This window comes from Notolepis coatsorum (genome assembly GCF_963971535.1).
Source record: "Notolepis coatsorum genome assembly, chromosome: 1".
Lineage (NCBI taxonomy): Eukaryota > Metazoa > Chordata > Actinopteri > Aulopiformes > Paralepididae > Notolepis > Notolepis coatsorum.
Genome location: NC_140165.1, coordinates 91,715,292 through 91,739,291, shown reverse-complemented (window position 1 = coordinate 91,739,291; position 24,000 = coordinate 91,715,292). Strand labels below are relative to the sequence as shown.

Sequence of the window (24,000 nt, the reverse complement as noted above, 5' to 3'; positions counted from 1 at the left end):
ACTGTCTTTGACCCTATCGTTTTTCATGTGTGTTAAACACTGAAGAGATCCTGCTTTTGTCAGACTGTCACCCACCCTGTGCCTGCTTTTTGGATTGTTCATTTGGGATAATATTTGCTTGAACATCGCTCACTGTGTGTATTCACACCGAAGATATTATCACTTGGATTATTATTGGGACTTCGTGTTGTATATTTCCAGAGCTTTATTCCTTGTTGCACCATACACCATACTGAGACACAACATACAGCATGACAGGAAGTACTAAATATCTGTCTACAAGCAGAGGGTGGTATTGACTGATAGTGCCATCTAGTGGTAAGGTAAAAGTACTGTATTACAACACTCCCACTTACTTTTACAATGGCATTCAAGTCCCTTTAAATAATATTACAACACTCCCACTCAATTTTACAATGGCATTAAGTGCCTTTAAATAATATTACAGAGCCATGCTCTCATTCATAAAAAAGAAACATCAAGAAAAAAATATCTTTAAACAACAACAACAAAAAATACTTTCTCTTTTTACAATGCTTTTACTGGAACTCTTTTTCACATTTTTCAGACTTGCTTTGACCAGGCAGCGTTCGGCGTTCACCTGTCAAGCACAAATAACCACTCTATTTAAATAGGAAAAAGTCCAATCTCTCCCCTAAGGTACTCAAACTTCTGTTTAGTCAGTGGCTTGGTAAAGATGTCTGCTTTCATGTCATTTGTTGGACAATATTGCAGTTCTATTTGCCCATTCTGCACACATTCACGGATGTAGTGGTAGCGAATGTCTATGTGTTTTGTCCTGGAGTGGTTCACGGGATTCTTCGCGATTGCGATGGCTCCTTGGTTGTCTTCCAGGATCACTGTGGACGTAGCCTCCACTCCGAGATCGCTCAGTAGTCGTCTCAGCCAGACACCTTCTTGAGCAGCTTGACTGAGTGCGATGTACTCAGCTTCTGCTGTTGAAAGTGCAACTGTTGCCTGTTTCTTGCTAAGCCAGCTCACCGCTCCTCCACACAGTAGAAAGATGTTGCCTGTTGTTGAGCGGCGGTCATCCTGATCACCAGCCCAGTCAGCATCTGAGAATCCAATCAAAGCTCCAGAGTCTGACTGCTCATACTTGAGAGCAAGGTTCACTGTCCCTTTCAAGTATCGAAGTATCCTCTTCACAGCAGTCAGATGTGAAGCATCTGGATTTGCATTGAACTTTGACACAGCACTCACTGCCTGAGCTATGTCTGGTCGTGTGGCCATTGCAGCATACAGCAGACTTCCTACCATTGACTGATAGGTATGTTGGTGCACTGGCTTACTGACACCATCACTTTTCCTCAATCTGACATTGCCATCAGCAGGAGTTGCTACAGGATTTGCATCATCCATTCCATATTTCTGAAGAATGGTTTCAATGTACTGCTTTTGATGAAGAAATACACTGTTCTTATTTCGGATCACTGAGACGCCCAGGATATAGGAGAGCTCACCCATGTCTTTCATCTTGTAGCGCTCCTTGAGAGCCATTTTCAGCTCGTTCATGCTCTCAGTCGACTCCGTTATCAGAATGAGATCATCAACATAAACTGCGAGTATTTCAAACTGTTGTCTTGATCTCACAAACACACAGGGGTCTGATGTGCTCTGTTTGAATCCAATTTCCATCATGAACTGTGTGAAAGCCTTTCTCCAGCAGCGGGGAGACTGCTTCAGTCCATAGATCGATTTATTCAGTTTGCATACCAGGTGTTCCTCCCCTGGTTTGATGTAGCCCTCTGGTTGCTCCATGTAGATTTCCTCTTCCAGGTGTCCATTAAGGAATGCAGTTACGACGTCCATCTGGTGCACCTGTAGATTGTTTTGAATAGCAAAGGACAGTAATGTACGAATAGAGCTGAATCGTACCACAGGTGAAAACGTTTCATCATAGTCAGCACCATACAACTGTGAGTAGCCCTTGGCGACAAGTCTGCATTTGTATCTCTCCACTCGTCCATCACTGTGATGCTTGACTTTGAACACCCATCTTGATCCTACTGTCTTCCTTTCTCTTGGTAAATCCACTAAGTCCCATGTCTCATTTTCCAGCAGCGACTCATATTCCAAATCAGCCGCCTCCTGCCATTCCTTTGCATTAGGACTCACCATTGCTTCTTTCAGTGTGATTGGCTCTGTCACACGACACATATTGGCATGATGATCAACAGTCACTGTATCAGCAAAGTCATCATATCCATATCTCCTTGGAGCATTTCTGATTCTGCCGCTTGTTCTGACAGTGCTATCGACCTCATCATCTTGTGTTTCACACTCTGTTTTAATGATTATTTCGTTCTTCACTTCACGTGTTTCACTCTCACCTGTTTTAATCGTCATCTCGCCCTTTACCTCCTGTTTACAGTTGAAGTTTGATTCATCAAAGATGACATCTCGACAGATTAGAATTCTCCTTTTCTCTTCATCATACAGGCGATAACCCTTGGCATTGTTTGCATATCCCACAAAACGAAGCTTCACAGCCTTTTTGTCCAGTTTCCTTCTCTCTGAATCTGGGATATGTGCATAAGCAACACAGCCAAACACCTTCATGTGACTCATGTCAGGTTTCTTTCCATACCATCTCTCATAGGGAGTCTCTTGCTTCAGGACAGATGTGGGCAGCCTGTTCTGTATGTAAGCTGCGGTGGCTACAGCCTCTGCCCAGTGCATCTTCGGCAACTTAGCATGTGACAGCATGCTTCTAGCTGCTTCAACTAATGTCCTATTTTTTCTTTCTGCAACACCATTTTGCTGTGGTGAGTGAGGTACAGTCATTTCATGGTGGATGCCTTGAGCTTTCAAATATTCTTGAAACTCCTTTGATGTGTACTCACCACCATTGTCTGTTCTCAGCCTCATGACACTCTGCCCACACTCATTTGAGAATGTTCTCTCAAATTCCTTGAATTTGTGTAACACCTCATTCTTCTGTTTCAGAAAGTATACCTTGCAGCATCTAGAGTAATCATCAATGAAAGTCACAAAATATTTTGCTCCACTTACAGATTCAGTCTGCATGGGACCACAGACATCACTGTGAATCAGCTGCATCTTGCGTTTGGAATGGATTTCTCCAATCGACTTGTATGGCTTTTTAGCCAGCTTGCCTTCCACACATCCTTCACAGAAGGGAACCTCTTTCTCTGCAGAGAAGTCCACTCCATTCACCAGATACTTTAGTTCCTTCAGCTTGGTGGTGTGACCAAGGCGCTGGTGCCACAGGCTGGCTGCTACTGATGCACTATGACAGACAGATGAACTTCCTTCAACATCCAGCTGATAGAGCCCGTCAGCTCTTTGTGTTCCCATTACATGAAGAGTTCTATCTTTCCCACGTATGTAGCAGCGAGACTTCCTGAACTGCACTGTATTTCCTTTCTTGGTAGCAGCTCCCACTGAGAATAGATTCCCAGATAGCTTTGGAACATACAGCACGTCATACATTGTGACTTTTTTTACATCACTTGATTTAAAAGTCATTTTCATGTTGACATGTCCAAGTCCTAGGGCTTCAACCACCCTGCCGTCACCGAGTCTCACAGACTGTGCTTTTGAGAATTGCTGGTATTCTTGAAGAACCTTTTTATCACATGTCATGTGCTTTGATGCTCCAGAATCAATTAACCACTCAGCATGTTGTGGTCTGTCAGTCGGGGTTGCCTCTCTGGCGACAAAGGCACTTTCAGATGAATCTTCATCATCGTAATACATCATGTTTTTGGCCTTGTGGGTTTTCTTCTTAGTTTTGTATTTCAAGCTTGGACAGTCACGTTTAATATGTCCTTCTTTTCCGCACCCGTAGCACCTCCATGTGCTTGCTCTTTCTACTCCCATTGACTGACCACCACTGGAGTTATTCTGCACATTTCCTCGAAAACGTGAAGACATGGCTGATGCACCATCTGATGTAGCACTACTTGAGTTAACATTAGCATTCACTTGCTTTTGCTCTTCATTTGTTAATGATTGCTGAACAAACTGCAGTGTCAGACTGTCAATCTTTGTTTCTAGTGCAGTGACAATTGTAGCATAACATGGTGGCAAACTACCCAAAAGTGTTACAATTTGGTCTTCCTCTTCAATTACAGCTCCTATTGCTGATAGCTGGTCAGTCAGCTCCTTCATCCGTTTTAAATGTTCAGTTAAACCATCTCCTTCCTTCATTTCACATCGAAAATACTTTTTCTTCAGAAACAGTTTATTTGCCAAAGTATCTCTCTCAAAATGGCCTTTCAGCGTGGTCCACGCCTCTTTGGGAGTCTGGCAGCTTGTTATCAGGTACAACTGGGGTGTACTTACATTCAGCACTAACATAGAGAATGCCTTCTCTCTCCGTTTATCAAACTCAGCCCGTGCTTGAGCATTAGCATCTGCAGCTAATGTATCCGTCTCAATTAGCATACCCCATAGTCCTTTAGCTTTTAGCAAGTGCTCCATCTGAAACTTCCATGTTGCCCAGTTCTCTGGTCCGCTCAGCCGGTCAATAAACAGCTTGTCATCCATTGTGAAATCCCACAACACTGTTCATCTCACACAAAACTCTGTGTAGCTTCTTAGCGATGTTCTGGGCCCATAACCTGTTGTATATTTCCAGAGCTTTATTCCTTGTTGCACCATACACCATACTGAGACACAACATACAGCATGACAGGAAGTACTAAATATCTGTCTACAAGCAGAGGGTGGTATTGACTGATAGTGCCATCTAGTGGTAAGGTAAAAGTACTGTATTACAACACTTCGCTCACTGTGTGTATCCACACCGAAGATATTATCACTTGGATTAGTATTGGGACTTCGCTCACAGTGTGTATAGCACCGAAGATTCATCACGTGGATTGTTGTTGGGACTTTGCTCACAGTGTGTATTTACACCGAAGATCCAGTCACTAGGATTATCTGTTTGGGACAAGTCACTTCTCCTGTCACCTGCTCTGTTCCCAACTGTACTCTGAGCTAACCCGCTCTCTCTCTCCCTCTCTGTCCCGTTACCACCTCGGAGAGCTGCCGAGAGGATTCTGCAGAGCGGCTCTGACGTCACTGTCAGATTCCTCAGACTAATCTTCCCGGGAGAGGCTGCAGAGCAGCAACATTCTTCTAATGCTTGTATCCCAGTCTTTGTCAGTTTTCCCCTCTCTAGTCCTCCTAGTCCTCCCTGTCCCCAGCCCGCCTCCGCGGGCCTCTGTCCCTGTTTCCCCACTCTAGTCATCCTAGTCCTCCCTGTCCAGTCCTCCTAGTCCTCCCTGTCCCCAGCCCGCCTCCGCGGGCCTCTGTCCCTGTTTCCCCACTCTAGTCATCCTAGTCCTCCCTGTCCAGTCCTCCTAGTCCTCCCTGTCCCCAGCCCGCCTCCGCGGGCCTCTGTCCCTGTTTTCCCCACTCTAGTCCTCCTAGTCCTCCCTGTCCAGTCCTCCTAGTCATCCTAGTCCTCCCTGTCCAGTCCTCCTAGTCCTCCTAGTCCTCCCTGTCCAGTCCTCCTAGTCCTTCCTGTTCCGCCCTGTTCCCTTGCCCTGGCCCTGTCCGTTTGCCCTTCCCTTAGCCTTCCCCTTAGCCAGCTCGCCTCTTAAAGGCCCTGTGCCTATTTTCCCATTTCTTGTTTCCCTGTAATTTGTGTTCTCCCTTAAAGGGACAGTGCCGTTTTCTGTGTGTTTCAATAAATGCCCAGTTCTTGGCTTACTCTCATACCTGTCTTGTGTTGTGCGATTGGGGTCGGTTACAAACCATAACAGTAAATAACTCATGTACATATACCGATATGCCCTACTTTGTTTACTTGTTTTATTGCACATTGTCGTTCTATTGGATTCTTATTATATATTACTATTGTATTATGCACAATCGTTGCGGGCAAGACCCCCCGCATTTCATTGTATACTTGAATGCCGTGACAAATAAAACTCTTGACTTGACACCAGGTGTGATCCACAAACAGATTTTTGCTAAACGTTCACAGAAAGGTAGATAAACTAACTGCATTCTAATTTATGCCAATAACATTCAGGTTTGTGGTAGATAATCCCGAAAAATAAGATAAATAAAAAAATAATTCAACAAGGCTGGCTTGAGCTGGGTAGGGTTATGCCAATTCCCCCCTCCCCTTCATGGTCGTTGCTTGCATGTGCCCCCCACTGATCGGTCTAGGGAGTCCTGAAGTCTATCAGATGCTTCCTCCATCACATAGGAGACAGCCAGCAACCTCTTTTCACCTGCCAGCGCGGACTCTCATTGGTGAAGTGTAACGTGTGGGAGGTCACACTACCTTCAACATATCCCTTCTTTGTTGTGCAGGCGCCCTGACTGACCTGTAGGAGTCGCTGTTTACAACGACCAGAATACCACCCCACCGGCTTCCCTCCCGCTGACTCTGCCAATTGAGCCAGTATGACGGCCGGCCAAGCCGGAGGCAACGATGACAGCCGGATTCGATACCGGTGTCTCTTGCATTGGTGATGAGCGCTTAGACCGCTGTGCCACCCAGCCTCCCTACTCTTGGCTACATTTGAATAAAAATGCAACCTCTTAGCCTGCGACAGCCCATATCAGGGAAGTTTTTCTGACTTTTTGCAACCGGAACTTTGGCGACCGGTGTGCATATTTTGTAATACAATATATATATCCAATTAAAGCCCCATTTGTTGCCTGTGGATAGCCCTTTCAGGTGACAAAATCCATTGAGCGGTTCTCAAGTTACATGCCGGTATTTGAGGCTTGTGCAAAGTACACGGTATTGCGCAAAATACCACTACCGACTCAGGCTGCAGTAGTTCCGTCAATCTAGATCCGATCTCGAAAATGATTGTGGATCGTTGTAGCCAATGAGTGTGGCTTCCAATGATACCCCATGTGGGGATGTGTGAATCAGGGATCTAGGTGAACAACTAAATTCTTTAACAGGAAGCCAAATGAATTGAAGTCTATGAGAAAACTGAGTTTTTCTTTGTACACAGTTTACCAAAATCACTCCTAATCACTCATTTCTGAATGGATGTTTATGAAATGTGGATATGTACTACATAAGGCTTCAGGCTATGGCGCCGTCTGGATTTGTAAGCCATACCACCTTCTGGGGAAATACTACCTCTGGACTACTAACTACTACAGAAAAACTTGAATAACAAGTTTTTCTACAACTCAAGTTCAGACCTATGTTACTCTATTACGTTAGCACTAAAAGTGTTATGGTTTGACACCGACCCCAAACGCAACGACACAAGAGAGTAGGATTCAGAGTTGCCAAAAACAAGGGCTTGTTTATTAAGACTAAATAAACAGCACAGACTTGGAAGAGTTCAAACAAAGACTGGAATACAAGCAAGGATGAATGTTGCTGCTCTGCAGCTTCTCCCGGGATGGTAGTCAGGGGAAGCAGACGCTGACGTCAGAGCCGCTCTGCAGACTTCTCTCGGCAGAATCTCCGAGGTGGTTGCGGGACCGAGAGAGAGAGAGGGAGCGAGTTAACTCAGAGTGCAGGTGGAACAGAGCAGGTGAACAGGAGAGGTGACTTGTACCCGAAAACAGAGTTATCCAAGTGACTGAATCTTCGGTGTAAATACACACTGTGAGTAACGTTCCAAACACAATCCCAAGTGATAGAGATCTTCGGTGCAAAATAAACACTGTGAGCGAAGTCCCAAAATACAAATCCAATGTGATAATATCTTCGGTGTGTAAACACACAGTGGGAGATGTTAGGCCAAAATATTATCCCAATGAAACAATCCAAAAAAGGCTAAACGCTGGGTGAGTGACTGTCTGATAAAAAGCTGGAAATCTTCAGTGTTTAAATAAACACACGAAAAACGGAATTGGATCAAAGACAGTCATAAAAAACTCACCCAGGCGTTGTGCGTAAAGAGCGTTGGAACAGAATGGAGCGAGCGCGTCGCCTCGGGGAAAGGGTGTCCAAGAGGAATGCTTCTTGAATATCCTGGAGGCAAAGCACAGGGAAACAACAGCAGGCAGCAGGAACGGCGAATGCAACTGAAATATCAAAACGATCCAACAAAACTTGAATGGGGAAACGGGGTATAAATAATCAGGGAATGCTTAATTGACAAGCTGTGACAGCTGAGGGATGTGATTGACAAGCGTGTGGTTGGGGGAGCACCAATCAACGGCGTCTATGGGAAGAAGCGTGTGAATAGGGGAATGCAATGATTAACAGAAAACTTAAAGGAACAGAGCGAGTGGGTGAGCAGCGGACCAATCATCACAGTACTTCAAGAAGCCCGTGGTGGGGAAAGAACCAAACCTTACAGTACCCCCCCCTCCATGGGAGCCACCCGGCGACCCACTCGGCCCCGGCCTGCCCGGACGGGACCCAAGGAAGCCGGCGATAAGGGGCACTGGAGAGGGGGACAAAGACAGAGGCCCGGAGAGGGGGACCGGAGACGTGGACAGAGGACCGGCGAGGGAGGCCGGAGACGGGGACTGGGACCCGACAGCGGAGGCCGGGCACGGGGACTGGGACCCGACAGCGGAGGCCGGGCACGGGGACTGGGGCCTGACAGCGGAGGCCGGGCACAGGGACAGAGAACCGGCGAGGGAGGCCGGAGACGGGGACCCGGTGAGGGGGCTGGACGGCACCCGAAGACACCGGGCACGACAGGAGGAGCTCCACCCCTTGATGGTACCGGAGGACCAGGCGATGTGGGGCTCGTGCAGCGCGAGCCAGGGCCTGCCCAGGACCACAGGGACAAGAGGAGAGCTGGTGACGAAAAAAAACTGGAGCCTCTCAACGTGGTCACCAGCAACGGTGAGAAGGACTGGACAGGTGCGTTGAGTGACGTCAGCCAGGCGGCGATGATCCATTGCGAAGACCTCCAAGGGCCTCTCGAGGTCCTCAAGTGGAATGTTGGCCCGGGTGGCAAACCCAACGTCCATGAAACTCCCATCAGCACCAGAGTCCATGAGTGCACCCACCGTCGCCCGCCGGTCCGCCCAGGCTAGGGTGACGTCCGCCAGACGGTTGGGTGGTGCACGGGTGGTGGAACAGGAAAGACGGCTCACCAGGATCTCCCGGGGTCCCGGCGAGCCTGGTCCTCTTGGCCGGGCACGGCAATTGGAGACACGGTGTCCATCCCGGCCACAGTAGAGGCAACGGCCGGAGAAGAGCCTGGACTCCCGTTCGGCCGGGCTAAGGCGGTTGCGTCCCAGCTGCATGGGTTCCTCCTCGGTCACGGCTCGGGAGGGAACAAACCCACCAGTCACGGAGGGGGCAGGGCAGTCAGCACTGTAGAGGCGGCCGCCGGGAAAGGGAGCCCCTGAGCGGAGGTCGATGGCACAGTCGTAAGGCCGGCGAGGCGGAAAGACCTGAGCCCTGGACTCCCTGAAAACCCCCTCGTGGTCGTGGTACTCGGGGGGTACGTCTGGGGTACTGAAAACCTCCTCGAGGTCGTGGTCCTCGGGGGGTACGTCTGGGGTACTGAAATCCTCCTCGAGGTTGTGGTCCTCGGGGGGTACGTCTGGGGGTCCCCGTCGGGTTCTCTCACGTCTTCTCTCCTGGAGGAGTCCGTCGATGCGAATGGCGAGGCTGAACAGGTCCTCGAGGGAGTTAGGCTCCTCCCGGGTCGCGAGCTGGTCCCTGACTGCGTCACTGAGCCCCCTCATGAAGGTTAGGCGAAGTGCTGGGTCGCTCCAACCACTCTCCACCGCCGCCAGTCGAAACTCCAGGACGTAGTCAGCTACCCCGCCGCTCCCCTGTCGGAAGGTACCCAACCGGGCTCCAGGGTCCAGACCACGGGCTGGATGGTGGAACACCCTGCGGAGCTCAGCCACGAAGTCTGGATAGGAGAAAACAAAATCTGCATCCATTGCCCAGGAGGAAGTGACCCACTGGGCAGCCCGGCCTGAAAGCAAGTTTGTCATATAGGCCACTTGGGCCCCTCTAGAAGTGAATCGACTTGGTTGATGACGGAAAACCAACTCACATTGCATGATGAATGTGGCACAATCCTCGGGATTGCCGTCGAACAGCCGTGGGACGGAGAGACGGGGTTCCCGAGGTGCGGGATCGGGAAGCGTGGGAACTGCTGGGACTGCGGAGAATGCTCCTGAAGGAAGTGAGGGAATTAAAGCGTTAACGGTGTCGCACAGCGTGTGAAGCTGAACGAGAATTCCTGACTGTTGTCCTGCCAGAGCGGCCAGGGACCCTTGAATAAGCTGGACCTGCTCCCTGAGTTCCAGTACAGCAGCCGCAGCCGCATCTAGCTGTAGGCTGTGTTCCCTGGCTGACTCTAACTGGACTGCCGCTGCTGTGCTGACTCTCTTGCGGGCGCAGACCGCGCAGGCCAGTACGAACTCCTTGACGTCGCTCCTCATGGTGGGCCACCAGAATCGACGAGCCAGGAAGGAGAACGTGCGATGAACGCCCGGGTGGCAGGCGAACCGGCTGGTATGGCCCCACTGGAGGACCCGGGACCGGACTGAGTTGGGGACAAAGAGACGATGAACCGGTACATTGCCTGGAGCGCGATGGAAGCGTAGGGCACGCCTTACCACCCCCTCGATGCCCAAGGTGACGACTCTCTCTGTGTCGGCTGGGGTCGTCATATTGGTTGGATCGTAATGTTATGGTTTGACACCGACCCCAAACGCAACGACACAAGAGAGTAGGATTCAGAGTTGCCAAAAACAAGGGCTTGTTTATTAAGACTAAATAAACAGCACAGACTTGGAAGAGTTCAAACAAAGACTGGAATACAAGCAAGGATGAATGTTGCTGCTCTGCAGCTTCTCCCGGGATGGTAGTCAGGGGAAGCAGACGCTGACGTCAGAGCCGCTCTGCAGACTTCTCTCGGCAGAATCTCCGAGGTGGTTGCGGGACCGAGAGAGAGAGAGGGAGCGAGTTAACTCAGAGTGCAGGTGGAACAGAGCAGGTGAACAGGAGAGGTGACTTGTACCCGAAAACAGAGTTATCCAAGTGACTGAATCTTCGGTGTAAATACACACTGTGAGTAACGTTCCAAACACAATCCCAAGTGATAGAGATCTTCGGTGCAAAATAAACACTGTGAGCGAAGTCCCAAAATACAAATCCAATGTGATAATATCTTCGGTGTGTAAACACACAGTGGGAGATGTTAGGCCAAAATATTATCCCAATGAAACAATCCAAAAAAGGCTAAACGCTGGGTGAGTGACTGTCTGATAAAAAGCTGGAAATCTTCAGTGTTTAAATAAACACACGAAAAACGGAATTGGATCAAAGACAGTCATAAAAAACTCACCCAGGCGTTGTGCGTAAAGAGCGTTGGAACAGAATGGAGCGAGCGCGTCGCCTCGGGGAAAGGGTGTCCAAGAGGAATGCTTCTTGAATATCCTGGAGGCAAAGCACAGGGAAACAACAGCAGGCAGCATGAACGGCGAATGCAACTGAAATATCAAAACGATCCAACAAAACTTGAATGGGGAAACGGGGTATAAATAATCAGGGAATGCTTAATTGACAAGTTGTGACAGCTGAGGGATGTGATTGACAAGCGTGTGGTTGGGGGAGCACCAATCAACGGCGTCTATGGGAAGAAGCGTGTGAATAGGGGAATGCAATGATTAACAGAAAACTTAAAGGAACAGAGCGAGTGGGTGAGCAGCGGACCAATCATCACAGTACTTAGAACCAAACCTTACAAAAAGTGAATTTATTTTCTGGAATCAGAATCAGAAAAACTTCAGAATGTCATCTTTCAAAAGAGACCAGGCTCATGCATGTGCTATAAGTATAAAGTATGTTGTTTTGGTTTGCAAAAAAAGTATGCAGTCCTCAAAAACGAAAACTAAAATGGCCAATTTTGGGGGCACTTGCTTAAGAGGTTTAATTCATACAGTCTGTAGAGATGGATTTATGGCTTGGGTCCGGTACCGGACCTGTCAGGCTTAAGAGGCTAAAGGTACTTCTCACAAAATTGCTCTTTATGCGGACGATTTACTGATCTTTATGCAGGATGTCATAAATGTATAGATGTAGCAGTACTGTCTATCTGTATGTCATGTATGTCATATATGTCCTGATGAATTGAAAATGGGGGACCCTGATCTAAACAAGACGAAAGTCTTTCTCTGGTCTGCATCCCCTTAACAATTGTGTGTATTGAGCTGTACTGTATTGTACCCATTCAATCAATCAATCAATCAATCAATCAATCAATCAATCAATCAATCAATCAATCAATCAATCAATCAATCAATCAATCAATCAATCAATCAATCAATCAATCAATCAATCACCCCTCCAAGTCGACCACAAATTTACTTAAGATAATAGACGAGTTTGGTGAACTATCAGGCTTCAAAATCAACTGGCCCAAATTTTATTTATTTATTTATTTATTTATCCTTTATTTATCCAGGAATGTCCCATTGAGATACAAGATCTCTTCTTCCAGGGAGTCCTGACCAACACGGAACACAACAAGTTTCAACATAAAACAGGGCATTAAACAAAAAACATACAATTCAAATATAAATACAGAAGGTCATTTGTGCAGTGGCAAGGAGCATAATCACATCAACAATAGCATCAGGTAAAACAGTTACATGTTTCATAAAGGGCTAATCGTAGCATATCTTTAAAATCATTTACAGTAGGAAGTGCCTCTAGACAAAGTTTTACTTGCAGCCTAAGTTTGAATCTGCATGCCTAATGAGTCAGCCAGAGCTACCTCCCAGCAGACATCCCCATAGTTGAACATTTCAAATACCTCTGCATTGAAATTTTTCCCACCCTGAATCAAACTGTTAGGCACAATTATACAGGCACATACAATAAAATACTTCAGGATCTCAATAGATGGTCGAGCCTCCCCAACTCACTACAGGCCCGAGCATTGATTATTAAAATGAATGTATTACCCAGAGTAAACTTTGTTAGTTGAATGCTCCCCTTACCCCCCAACCGACTACTGGCGCAAACTACAAACTACAATATCAAAATTTATTTGGAACAACAAGCGTCCGAGAATCAAAAGAACCACTGCTCAGCGCAGGAAACAAGACGGGGGTTTAGCAATTCCGGATTTTAAATTATATTTCTGGTCCTTCTCACTGAGGCCCTTGATCAACTGGTTTGACCCGAAGGTTGCCGTATCGTGGCGTGCCTTGGAGGAAGCAACAGTCTCCCCACTAAGACTACAAGACGTAATCTATTCCGCGTTCAAAGACAGGGGAGGGTTGAATTGGATGATACGAAAATTGGGATGGGAGAAAAATAGAAAATGGGAGAAAAAGTGGATAAAAAAAAAAGACGTAATCTATTCCAACACTTCGATTAAAAAATGCTAATTACGATTTGGTCCTATCATCTCCCATGTGATTCAGATGTGGCGTAACACAGAGATCTTGCACCATCAAATGCCCATGGCATCTCGACTCCCCAATATTTCATAGCCAACAATTACTTGTTATTGGGTATAAACCCATTAACCCTTCTGCCTTGTTAGGTAACTGACAGAATTGGCACACCAGTGCATGAAAAGATTGCATCACGTTCAAGGTCATAAAAAACGTAATTTGTAATATTTCGTTCCAATTCTTTTTTTATGAATACCACTATGAAACTAACTCAACATATCTATCAAAGATTGAGGGCTGTACCGAATGCTTCGAAGCTTCGATCATAATGTTGACATTCAAATTCTAAATTGACATTCGAATTTTTTATTTTTAATAAAAAAAGATATATATATATATATATATCTTTTTTTTTTATTTATTTATTTTTAACTTTTTTGTTGTTGTGTCTATTCAATCTGTTTAAACCAATGGGGGTTTTCTTCACAGTTGCAGTTAAAGATTAGGCTACACTAATATTATAATATTATACTATAAGCAGTACTCGAGTTGTGAAAAAAAACCAGGGGGGATGGTCAGGGCTGCAGATCTCATGACAAGTTTGGGGGGGACGCAGAGTAGGGAGGTCCGGGGGCATCGTCCCCCAGTAGAACATTTGAATGATTTGAATACGCAAATGAAGCTTTTAGGAGTATTTCGAAACTATAATTACAGAGTGGGAGTAGATACACTACTCTTGATAGCACATATTATTGGGGGGGACCATTCATATTTTTCTGATGATTAGCTGACACAAATGCTAGCCTGGTTAAAGACATCCAACTCCTCATGGTTTAGCTAGCTACGTTAGTTAACTATTGATAGATAACTTATTACATAATAATATGATATTGTAAGGAAGGGGCAGGACCAGATAAGCTTTACTTCTTTCTGTCCCTTCTCAAACAAAACCTTTTGTCTTGAGCTATGTCGATTATTGCTTCCATAGGAAGATATATTTAATTGTATTTGTATTTTATTTCGTTTTAGTTTTTTTTTGTTGTTACAAATGTGTGTGTTTATGGTTGAAAATGTTCGAGATAAATAAAGATCAAATCAAATCTAACTGATGAAGTGATCCCTCTTCTAACAAGAGAGAAAAACGTACTGTAGCTTAGCTTTAACTCATTCATTGCTTATGTCTAGAGCAGTGGTTCTCAACCTTTTTACACCAAGTACCACCTGAGAACGTAGCTGGCTTTCCAAGTACCACCATATGACCGAAGTTAAAATACAGTCTATTCAGCTATGCACAGTTCTGTATCGTATGGCTCTCGCTCGGCGTCACTCTCTGCACTGTCCTCGCACACGTGCACGCGCACTGAATAAAGACCACAATGTACCTTTAATCCCAATATTTGTCTGACCACACCCCTATCAGCTTACCCATATAAGCAGGGGTGGGGCCACCCACTCGCCTCCTTCTCGCTTTCACCACAAGGAAGTGCCTCGGTAGATCCCCACTTGACGTGATGTGATGGTAGGAGAAGAGTTGGAAAACAAGGATACGTTGACATCATATCTTTATTTTCTCTCTCACTATATTCGAGAAAATACGGCGATATTGTCTTCGTACTGGAGTGTCTGGAAGATGATGATCATTCTAAAAATCCTCCACCGGTTTTCGTATTTTGGGAGTTCGCGCCGCTACATGCCTTTTCCAACTGCAGTCCTTGCTGTGTGCTGGTTGCGGTAAAGACACAGCTGGGCTGTAGGACGCGCCGCTGTTGTGAGAAGCGGTGGGTTCCAGGTTTGGTGAGTTATGTTTTGCTGGCGAGCTCCACTTGTCTGTTAGTGCTATGGGGGCTAGTTGACAATGTTTATGAAAACCGGCCCCAGACTAGGGTCCTTTGTTCAGCCTCTTAGGTGACAGAAGACCTTGGTCTGAAGCCCATTATAGTTAACTAGTGGGCCACGACCAATAAACACTGGTGATCCCTGTGTTTTCTGGACGAGTGGTTGTTTCTCTGTCACTGTGTAGGCCCCTTCTTTCATATGCAAATGAGAGTATTCCCTCACGAGGAAATATGGGCATGGATGATCGTTAGCGGAAGATCTGTGTTCAAGTCAGCTACAGGCCAGTTGGGTATTGTGCTGGCTCCGTCGGGTGTTGGTAAAATCACCGTTGTAAAACTGTGTTAACATCTTGTTTCTCTTCTCTCTTAAACAGTGAGGAGGGTTTCAGAACGGCGGCCTGTCTGAGTGATTGTTATATCATTGTGTACAAGTTCAGGTGATAGCTGCTTAGCTTATGTGCTAGTGGTGACCTACTGTTAGCCAGTCAGCTGTTAGCTGCGGTGCTAGCCTGTTGTGATCACTAGGCAAGGAAACGTTAGCTTGCGTGCTAGTTATGGCCTACCTAGGCTAGGCTAGGAAACGTTAGCTTGCTGCTATCGGCCGAGTGCGGCCGTTAGCTTAATGCTACACTGTTGAACGTGCTTTGATTATAACATGTTTTAAACACTCTTGACTACGACGTCATCTTTGACAGAGGATGTTCGTCGAACCTGCCCTGGGCCAGGACGGCAAGGACTGCGTCAACAAGGGGGACCGTAGCGGCGGGATGGAGCGGCGACGCTGCCCAAGTCGACAACACAGAACGGCTGTGTTTACTACGGTGCCTTGTTGGAGTCTGCAGTTTCGCTTGATCTGCGCTTAAGGTAGGCCAGGTCTGACCAGACCTTGAGCACTTCTTCTTGCTTTCCCTTCTAAATGTTTTGTAAATAACGATGTTTTCCAAAACGAGTGTTGCTGCACTACATTTAGGATACGATGCGAGTTATGTGTGAATTGTCTTGTCACTGGTATTAGCTTCTCCATGCAAAACAGGTTGTTTGTTACAGATGTGGAAATTATCTGGTTTGTTGTGTTGAGAAACATCATGTGTGTTTATGTACTGTGTACTCACAACTAAGGGGGTTAAACTAACCTATAAAGCTATGCTTAGTGACATATGAGTAAAGAATGATTCTTTTCTCAGCCTGTAATGACAATGAACAGTGTGTTCACATATTAACAGGTTTACCTGTTCAACTGGCCGTATTAAGGGTAAAGTAGGAGGCTTGTGTTTCCCCCCGGTTCCCTGGGGACTTCTTCATCCTCCTCTCAGACATGTTGTTGCACTACATTGTGTCACTGTGTGGTAGGGATACGATGTAACCCTTAGCTGAGGTTGTGCTAAACACTGCTTGAGAAACTTTATTTTCCTAAAAGAAAAAATTGTTTGGTCGCTTTTCGTGTGTGCTTAGCAAGGCCTGTGGCCGATACTAATCGAGAATTATGTATTCTCTCATTATGAAAAACGGCGTTCCTCTGTAGAGTGTTTTTGCTATTTTTTGTAGGTGATGATGGGTTGTGTGTGTCATGTGACCTACAACTGGGTTGGGCTGGCCACAGAAGCACATGTGTAAGTTTGGTACCGGGGCTCTTGGAGAGCCCTCTCTATTCTGTGTTTTTTCCTTAGTAAAAATCAGATAGCAGGTTAGCACATGCGCTATATGAAGCTGTTAGACGCTTCATGGAGCTGACTATGACTGTGTCATACTCTCTTTTGTCATTACATCGTATCATGGGTGTGGGGTCGTAAAGGGGTGAACTGGTAACCTTTCCTCCCCTTTTTTCTGTTGGTCAGGGGTAAACCCACCTGTCCTTCAAGGTTCCTGTCACGTTGCGGTTCGGCACGTTACAGGGTGAGGGGGGGGGGGGGGGGGGGGGGGGAGTTTCCTCCCCGGAGAGCCCTAAAACCAATTTTTTACATGGCTCAAGGTGCAATATATTCTTTTCAATCTGTACAGCTCGCGTGGGAAGTCTCTCTGGGGATTCTTGTCTCCTTCCTATGGGAGGGTGGTGGGATGTAAAAATGTGAACAATTTTTACCCCCGGCTGTGTAGACTGGGATACATACTGTTGGTGCTTCCTTCTTTTCTATTTAAAAAAGTTGGAGTTAGGAAGTATCACACCCCTCTTGTCGTTCCCCTGGGCACCTTGGGGATTCAATGACAGGTCTAAATAGCCTGTTCATTGATGTGGGTGTGTCCCGACACACGCATAGTGCTAGCTCGGGGTGTTCTGTAAACAGGCGACTGACTGGCACGCCTTGGTTGCTTGAAGTTAAAACGGCGTTTTTATAAAGCAACTGGGATGGAGGTTTTTCCTCTTCCGACGACCAAATCCGACGACCTGGTTTGGTTATCAACGGATTCTCGTTCATATCTGGGGGATGATGACGGAATGGATCTAAACATATGTAGAGGGGTCTCACGCCCTGGGGGTGGGCCACCGGGCGTGGTTCGCCCCGAACGTCTGGGTGGCACCTTCTTTTCATGTTTAAGATCAACACGCATATCTGTCCCTTCTCCTGGAGTAGGCATGTCGGCGTGGTTAGGGCACGGGACTGGTTCTGGTCACGCTGGTCCGGATCAGTTGATCCTGTTGTCCGCCGGGGATGCAGATCTGCTGTTCTGGTACCCTGAGGGACTTGGGCTTTTTTCAGGGGGAAAAATGCCAGGTCGGTCCGGGTGTCACAGGGTTAAGCGCTATGGAGACCCTGGTTGGGTAAATTTTTTACTCAGCACTGTCGTAATGGCTTACGGCCATGCCAACCTGTACACGCTCGATCTCGTCAGATCTCGGCCGCTACACAGGTTGGTCCTGGTTAGTACTTGGTTGGGAGACCGCCTGGGAATACCAAGTACGGTGTGCTTGGGGCTGGTTCTCCATTCTTTTTCGCTCCTCTCTCACGCATGGCGAAGAGGGGCCTGTTGGGGTGGTCTTTGACCTCCTCTGGTGACCCTGTGCTTCCCGTATCGCCGGGCCCGGTCCGAAGTAATGTTTCGTCGACCCGTAGGCCTGGGTTAACCCTTTTTTGAAAACTGAAACACTTGTACTGCGGTATAGCCGGTGTATACCTGCAGGTGTGTTTTGGAGTTTTTTCTTGAGGGGTTATAGGAACAACCACCGCATTGGGTAACACCAAGGTGGTTGATTCCCTGGTGTGTTGGAGCAGTGTCAACTCCCGGGTTCACCGGTTGAGGGTGCCCCTGCACGTTCATGACGTCTGCCAATCGTGTCAGCCTTCTCTGCCTCAACCCCTCTGGGTGGTTTTTTTTTTTAAATGGAGGCTTGGTCATGCAACAACGCCAGCATACGCCCCTTCCGCCGGGGCGGCTGTGTTCAGCTGTCCCCTCTGGCGCCTGTCTCGTCCGCAGTCTCCAGGCTAGCGTTAACAGCCTGTTGCCTGGTTTTTCCCCGGTGCGCTGCCTGCTTCCGTTGGTTAACCTTTTTTGTGTGCTTACGGCCATGCTGACTGCCTGTTCTGCAGGGTCAGTGTGCCAGGCGGTGTACTATTGGGGGGACAGGGCCCGCTCGGCTGAGGGGCCTTTGTCCGAATACGCTGGCGATGTGGGGGGCGGGGTCACTAAGTGCCCACCTGGTGGGGTCTTGATGCTGGCATCATGGACTTTTCCGGGCCCCCATTCCAGGGGGTCCAGTCCCTTTGGTGGGTCTGGGCCTTCCTTCGCGCTCCGCTGCTACGGCCTTGCCACGGGGTTTGGTTTGCCCTTGACCCCGTGATTCTGGGGGCAGTAACGAGGTTGTTCCCTCCGTTCGTTCCCGGGTGGCATGCGGGTTGTGCGTGTGTGTAGTCGTGGGGTCAGGCCACGGTCTGCTCACCCTGTGCGTTGAGTTGCTTGAGTGCCTCTTCGCACGGTCGGGTCCGTCGCCCTCCCGGGAAACCTCCAATAGGGGGGGTGCCGTCCATTAGGGTGGGTCGGGGGGGCTCGGCCCTCCCTGTTCTGATGGTTGTGGGGGGCTTTCAGCGGGGTGTATTTGTCGGCCGATGGCTCTCGCTCGGCCTCCCTTGTGCAGAGAGTGACGCCGAGCGAGAGCCATACGATACAGAATGTTAGGTTATGACTATAACCAAGTTCTGTTAGTAGTGGTGACGCTCGGCGTCCGCCGCCGCTGCAGCCCTTGATCTCGCCTTGTGGTGAAAGCTTGGGAAGGAGGCGAGTGGGTGGCCCCACCCCTGCTTATATGGGTAAGCTGATAGGGGTGTGGTCAGACAAATATTGGGATTAAAGGTACATTGTGGTCTTTATTCAGTGCGCGTGCACGTGTGCGAGGACAGTGCAGAGAGTGACGCCGAGCGTCACCACTACTAACAGAACTTGGTTATAGTCATAACCTAACGTTCATGCAGGAGGCACATTTATTCCTAATAACATTATTTATTCTTAACTTTTGTCAGACACAGCCACAATTGAGAACATAATAACTCCCACGTAGCAAGTGAGAAAATTAAGAACAGCTGTATTTCAGCAAATGTACTAAATATGTCAAACTTAAATGTAAAAATGTCACATACTGTTTGAACACAACAAAGCCACAGCCACTGGATTACAAGATTTACAGTGCAATGACGAGCCAAGACACCAGGTGTATGTCTCTTATTGAACAATCAGTGTTTTTCTCATCTCACCCACGTCTAGACACACATCACCAAGAGAGAATTGTACACATAGAAATAGAGATCCTTAAAGTTCTGTGAAGCTGAGAAACATCCCATGTAGGCTTCATTTTACTCACTCATATCACGCAGAAACTACAAATGATCAATTTCACATGAGCAAGACAAGAGACAAGCAACTTACTGAAACTAATGGGAGTGGTGAAACTGAGATCTGGACTGCAGTACACATGCACGGTCTGGTTTGAGAGCAGTGGTTGAGATGCGTAAAATATCAGGTGGGAGTCAGTCTGGACTCTGGACCTCAAGCGACTCTTGGTCAAGTTCATAACAGAGAATGTCTGCTCACAGATTATATGTAGAGCCGAACAAGCTCAGCATTATCTTTGCAAATGTTCACATTTCTGGGTATTTACCTTTTATCCAGCTGTCGGTAAAAGTCAGAATCCGGCTCCTTGAACATGGGCTAACTCCTTTAATGTCCGCTGATAATTCTTCAACTCTCCTGGCCACGGTGTTTCGAGCATGACACATATTAGCAAACTCTTGCTTCTTTTCGGGGCAAATGCTATCCACTGCCTTCATCAGTCTTCAATAAACTCGCCTTCTGACAGTGGGCGGTCAGGTGGCGTAGCGGAGATTGCGCTCGTCACCAACGCAGGAGATGCTGGGTTCGAGCCCAGCTCTCGGCGTTGCTACCAGCTTGGCTGGTCGTTCATACTAATACAATTGGCAGTATTAGGGGGTGGGAAGCTGGTGGGTGGGAATCTGGCGTTGTGGACAGCGACGCCTACAGGTCAGGTCTCTGCGCTTGCTCAGCGGGTCAGGACTTGGTGGAGATAGCGTGCCCTCCCACGCGTTACACTCCACCAATGAGAGTCCTCGCTGCCAAGTGAAAAAAGCGTCACTGGCTTGACGGCGCACGTCTCGGAGGAAGCGTGCGTTGGACATCAGGACACCCTTGTACCGACTCATGGGAGAACATGCGTACAACAACCAGGTAGGGGAGGGGGGGGAATTGGCACAACGACTAAATTGGGACGGTGAGAAAATCTGAGAAAAATAGGAGAAAGAGAAGGTTAAAAAAATTCAATTAAAAAAGAACTCGCCTTCTGTAAAAGGTTTGCACTGTTTTGCCATTAACATCGCCACTTCATAGCTTGCTTTGGTGCAGTTTTCCTTTGAACGGCAACGCTCTGTTCGCAAATTAGGCACACACACATGCAGGGTGCGAATCATGGGGGAGCTGTGGGAGCCATGGCTGCCCTTAATGAGACATCAGCTCCCCTGAAAACATGATTTGTGAATTTTTGGGGGGGTCTCTAAATCAGAGGCGTCGTTTTGGTATGGCAAGGTATGGCACTCGCCATACCTTGGCAAATTACATTTAAAAAAAAAAAAAAAAAAAAAAAATTATAATTAAATTTTTTTTTATGTTGATTTAGAATTCGAATGTCAACATTATGAACAAAGCTTCGAACTATTCGGTACAGCCCTAGCATGTTTTGATATTGTCAATTATCTCACTTTTACTAGGTGACTTTTACTAACTCAAATATACCACAAAAAAAGGAAAATGGACATACAGACGTTTTTTAATCAAAGGGCAGCAGAGACAATACAGGGACACACACAGGTAAGGTCTTACAATGGCTTAGTGATTATAACAGTGCAGTTCAGCATTCAGTAACCCATACTTTTTGTGAACGTGTTTTTGATGCTACATTCTGTTGAACACAGTTATGATATTACATTCTGCATAATTTGTATGCAAAATATTGTGGTTCCTTGCTTTAGTCTGTTGACACATTTCTATACTAAAAATGCGTGTGTAGTCCTGTGTCATAAATGTCATATAAGTTAATTGTATAGAAACAACTCACCAAAAGTGACTATTGCGCAACTGATTTGACAAAAAAAATCCACCAAGGGGGGGAAAGCCCCCTTCACTCCCCCACCCTCCCTAATTGCCATACCTTGGCTTTTACTGAAACGACGCAACTGCTCTAAATTACTGACAATAAATGCTATTTTTGCCATGCATTTCTCATTTCTCTGTAATTTTCTGTATCATCATAGTGTATAATAATAAAATTAGGCTATTTTGATGTATGATTAATGATTTGCGCACTAATTCACACTGTAATATGGCAACATGCATGCTATTCTTGCTATTACCATTCGGAGTGACAGTGATAGTTTGACAGGTAATCACTCAGGATAATGTCGAAACGAAAAATCCAACAAGTAAGCCTTTTAACCAATTTTGGTTTCACGAAGAAGGCGAAGCAGCCAATCAACTTGACAGAGCAGGAGGCGGGATCATCTACGTCTTCGATCGCAGACAAATTGACAGCTGGCGACGACGCTGTTACACCTGCACCTGCTGCTGCTGCGGTGGGGACTATATCTCTGACAACGCCCGGTGGTGCCGGCGGTCGTATCAGAACACAGGATAGGCAGAGAGAAGAAGCTGGAGATGGGGGTAAGTTGGGTAACAGCTCGACAGAAGAAGAAGATGAAGATGCTGAAGATACTTGGATCTATCTAACTAAATGTATACTTTTTTTTATCATGGAATGTGCTCTGCAAGCCCAGACCGTCCAGACGGCCGGACCACAAAACAACAACAAGTGAGTCTATTACAATATGTGTTCTGTAGTTACTGAAACTGATTGAATATATGACAAGATTCAAGAGGTTTATTTGTCACATACGTATACACAAGGCCTACAGGCTACAGTATGTCGAGGACAGAAAGTGTCACAGTAAAGCCCTCCCTGCAAGGCACGCGCAGCGCCCCCCCCCCCCCCCCCCCCATAAAAAATTATGAGCTCCCCCGAAGACCACACACTGCACACATGCTTCTGTATTTAGTGAAAAAACATTCTAATTTCTATCGCTCCTGGAAGCGGTGGCCCTCTTCATCAACTTTTCTTTTTTTAGGTGCATTCGCCATGGCTATTATTGCAGGATACATGGCCTTGCTGATGAAATTAGTTGTAATCCAGTATTACGTGTGCAGTTGTACGGTTGGCACACAGCATTCCTTGCCAGCATTCCGGACATAGTATGGGGGTCACGTGGAGACAGCTATTGCTATAGAAGGTGCTGCCACCCTGAGGTGAAGAAAGAAATTACAACTTGAACTTTTATGAATAATTCATTCGGGTTTGACGTGCTGGCGGGCGGGCGTACTTTGATGGAAGAGATGGGAAGGGGGGATGGCCGTTTTAGAAGGGAGATGATATTGACCGTTTTTATTTCAGGGGGGATGCCAATGGCTTGCAGTGCTCGTATCACTCGGTATCACGCTGTGATACCTCACTCACTGAGGCTGAAGTACGCGCAATCGCGCACGGAAATGTTCCCGCGTGTACGCGCAGTCACGCACACAAAAATCCGCTGTTCCCATTCGTTGTAACTAAGTACCGCTCGGCGCGACCACCGTTTTACATAACAAAAGCACAGGTAGAGTAGGCTGACCAAACGTCCTCTTTTGCCCGGACATGTCCTCTTTTCACGCCCTGTCCGGGGCGTCCGGGGGGGTTTATTAATTCATCGAAATGTCCAGGGTTTCACTGTTTTTCAGTTTCAGTTTCAGTTTCACGGCCCTTTGCGAGCATCTGAAGGCTCGGGGCTGCTTTTTCGCCGAACATATAAATTACCGAATAAAGCGCTATTCGTTGCCGTTCGAATGCCATCTGGATCGCCAAATCCGTGCCTCGGTTCTCGAGTTACATGCCGATATGTCAGGCATGCGACTTTTTACATGGCATTATCCAACCGGACTCCCGGAGAAGCATGCAGCTGCAGAGCCGCAGAGCCAGCGGCGCTCTCTGGGCCGCGCGCTGACGGCCGCGCTGTGAGGCAATAGTATCCAGCTGCAGGACGAGAGCACCAACACTCTCAGGACCGCAACACTTTAAGGCATAGATATATATAGAACACTAGATAGCTTGCCCGCGCTGCCGGCCAATGGAGAGCGACGTCACTGAACCGCCGCCATCTTGCTCCAGTTAGCCTTGAGTGAGAGTGAGTGAGCTGCACAGACAAAAATACTCATAACTCGCTGAAATATTGACGGATTTACAAACGGTTTGGTTTATTACAAGCATTATTAACGTGGCTATGATTCAAGCGGTTTGTAAAAAAAAAAAACATCTTTAAAAAAAAATTTA

At 47.1% G+C, this 24,000-nt stretch overlaps 1 protein-coding gene across 1 annotated transcript in view; it reads right to left on the bottom strand.

Moving 5' to 3' along the window:
• The window catches only part of LOC311242498 (uncharacterized protein), a gene marked incomplete at both ends in the record, with an annotated part of 157,585 nt that overhangs the window by 38,052 nt on the left and 95,533 nt on the right, over nt 1-24,000 (bottom strand). Inside the window, 2 exons of the mRNA XM_084331460.1 lie at nt 1,432-1,577; nt 2,352-2,540. Coding sequence (XP_084187586.1) covers nt 1,432-1,577; nt 2,352-2,540 — 335 coding nt within the window. The remainder of the gene's footprint in view (nt 1-1,431; nt 1,578-2,351; nt 2,541-24,000) is intronic.